This window comes from Belonocnema kinseyi, chromosome 8 (assembly GCF_010883055.1).
Source record: "Belonocnema kinseyi isolate 2016_QV_RU_SX_M_011 chromosome 8, B_treatae_v1, whole genome shotgun sequence".
Taxonomy (NCBI): domain Eukaryota; kingdom Metazoa; phylum Arthropoda; class Insecta; order Hymenoptera; family Cynipidae; genus Belonocnema; species Belonocnema kinseyi.
The window spans coordinates 11,640,109-11,641,719 of NC_046664.1; the positions used below are offsets into that span (position 1 = coordinate 11,640,109).

Below are 1,611 nucleotides of genomic sequence, written 5' to 3' on the forward strand. Positions count from 1 at the left end.
TTGGGTCGATAATTCTATTATTTGAAAAAAAATAAACAATTTTCTTGAAAATGCATCTATTTTTTTTTAATTGGTCTTTTTGGGTTTAAAATTCTATTATTTGAAAAAAATGCAACTATTTACTTGACAATTAATTTTTTTATTGAAAATTCATACTTTCAGCTTAAAAATTGAACTGTTTCTTAAAAAATTCGTTTCTTAGGTTGATATTTCCTTTATTAAAAAAAATGCAACGATTTCATTGAAAATTTATCTCTTTTATTAAAAATTCGTCGATTTGGTTTGAAAATTCGATTAATTGAAAAAAATCCATCTCTTTACTTGAAAATTAATTTCTTGAATTGAAAATTCATACTTTCGGCTTAAAAATTGAAGAGTTTCTTTAAAAAATCGTTTTTTTGGATTGAGAATTCTATTTTTTGAAATAAATGCAACTATTAATTATGTTAAGGAAAACGATATTTAAAAATTTTCAATGCAAATTTCAATTGATTTTTTCTATTCTAAATTGTAGGCTTGTCAACTGCAAGTCATGCACGCACCTCACCAAATGCAGTCCCAAGTTTTCGAAAATTACAAAATTCCACCTCACCTTCGATCTACGAACCAAATTTCACACTTTCCCCAAAATCAGTCGATTTCGGATTCACCATACCACCACCAGACATATCCAGAATAAGCATCACTGAGACCCCAATTTCCATAAATCGCCACATAGAGGAACCCTATAAAATTATCCACAACAAAGAGGACATCGTGCCAGACAAATTTGTCGATCTTCCAACTCTGGAGAATATTATTGAAAAACATGCGGTGCGAATGATAATTGTTCGAAGGCACAAGATGAAAGTTCACAAGCTGAAAAAGCTACGCAAGAAAATGAAATACGTGAATATGAAAGTGAAAAAAAGGCGCAAGCTGAGAAGGGAAAAGGGATTTAAAAAACACATTTTCAATATTGTGCACAACGCGGAAAAATTCAATCCAAAGAGGTATGTGAGGGAGAGGCTTCAGTTACTCACGAGGGAAATTTTACCGACAAGATGGAGAGGAGAAATTCTTCCGCCGGCGGTGATTCGAGAATTTGTTTACGCACAACGAAGGAAAGTTGCTGCGAAGAAGAATAAAAAACGTTTGACATTATGAGTGGATTTTTTGTAAGTAAGATACCTGAGGAATAAAGGTATTATGTTATCAAGTTTAATCCATGTTTAGCAGAATTTTTAATACCCTTTCTTTTGAAAAAATAACTCTTGTTTGTTTTTCAACTTTTTTTTTATTTTTATACAGAAATTTTAGTTTTAAGTTTCAAGTGTAAAAAAGTGTGGCGTATTTTTTTGAGAATTAAACTGAAAAAATTCAAGGTTCATAATGTAACATTTTATTTAATCCAGAAAGAAGCATAGAATAATATTTTAATTTTTAGTGATTAAAATTTTCAATATTATCACTATTTTTGCATTATGGATGAAAAGTCTTTCTATTTTTGGTTAAATATTTATCTTCTTCAGTTGAAACTTAAATTCTTTGATTGAAAATCATTTTTTTTTTATTGAAGATTTAATTATTTCATTTTTGTGGAAATTAATCTACATGAAAATTCATGTTTTT

The 1,611-nt window shown here is 28.7% G+C and overlaps 1 protein-coding gene across 1 annotated transcript in view; it reads left to right on the forward strand.

Annotated features, from left to right (window-relative positions):
- The window catches only part of LOC117178189, a 4,997-nt gene extending 3,793 nt beyond the window's left edge, over positions 1 to 1,204 (forward strand). Inside the window, exon 2 of the mRNA XM_033369481.1 lies at positions 515 to 1,204. Coding sequence (XP_033225372.1) covers positions 515 to 1,146 — 632 coding nt within the window. The 3' untranslated portion in view covers positions 1,147 to 1,204. The remainder of the gene's footprint in view (positions 1 to 514) is intronic.
- Positions 1,205 to 1,611: the final 407 nt, after the last annotated feature.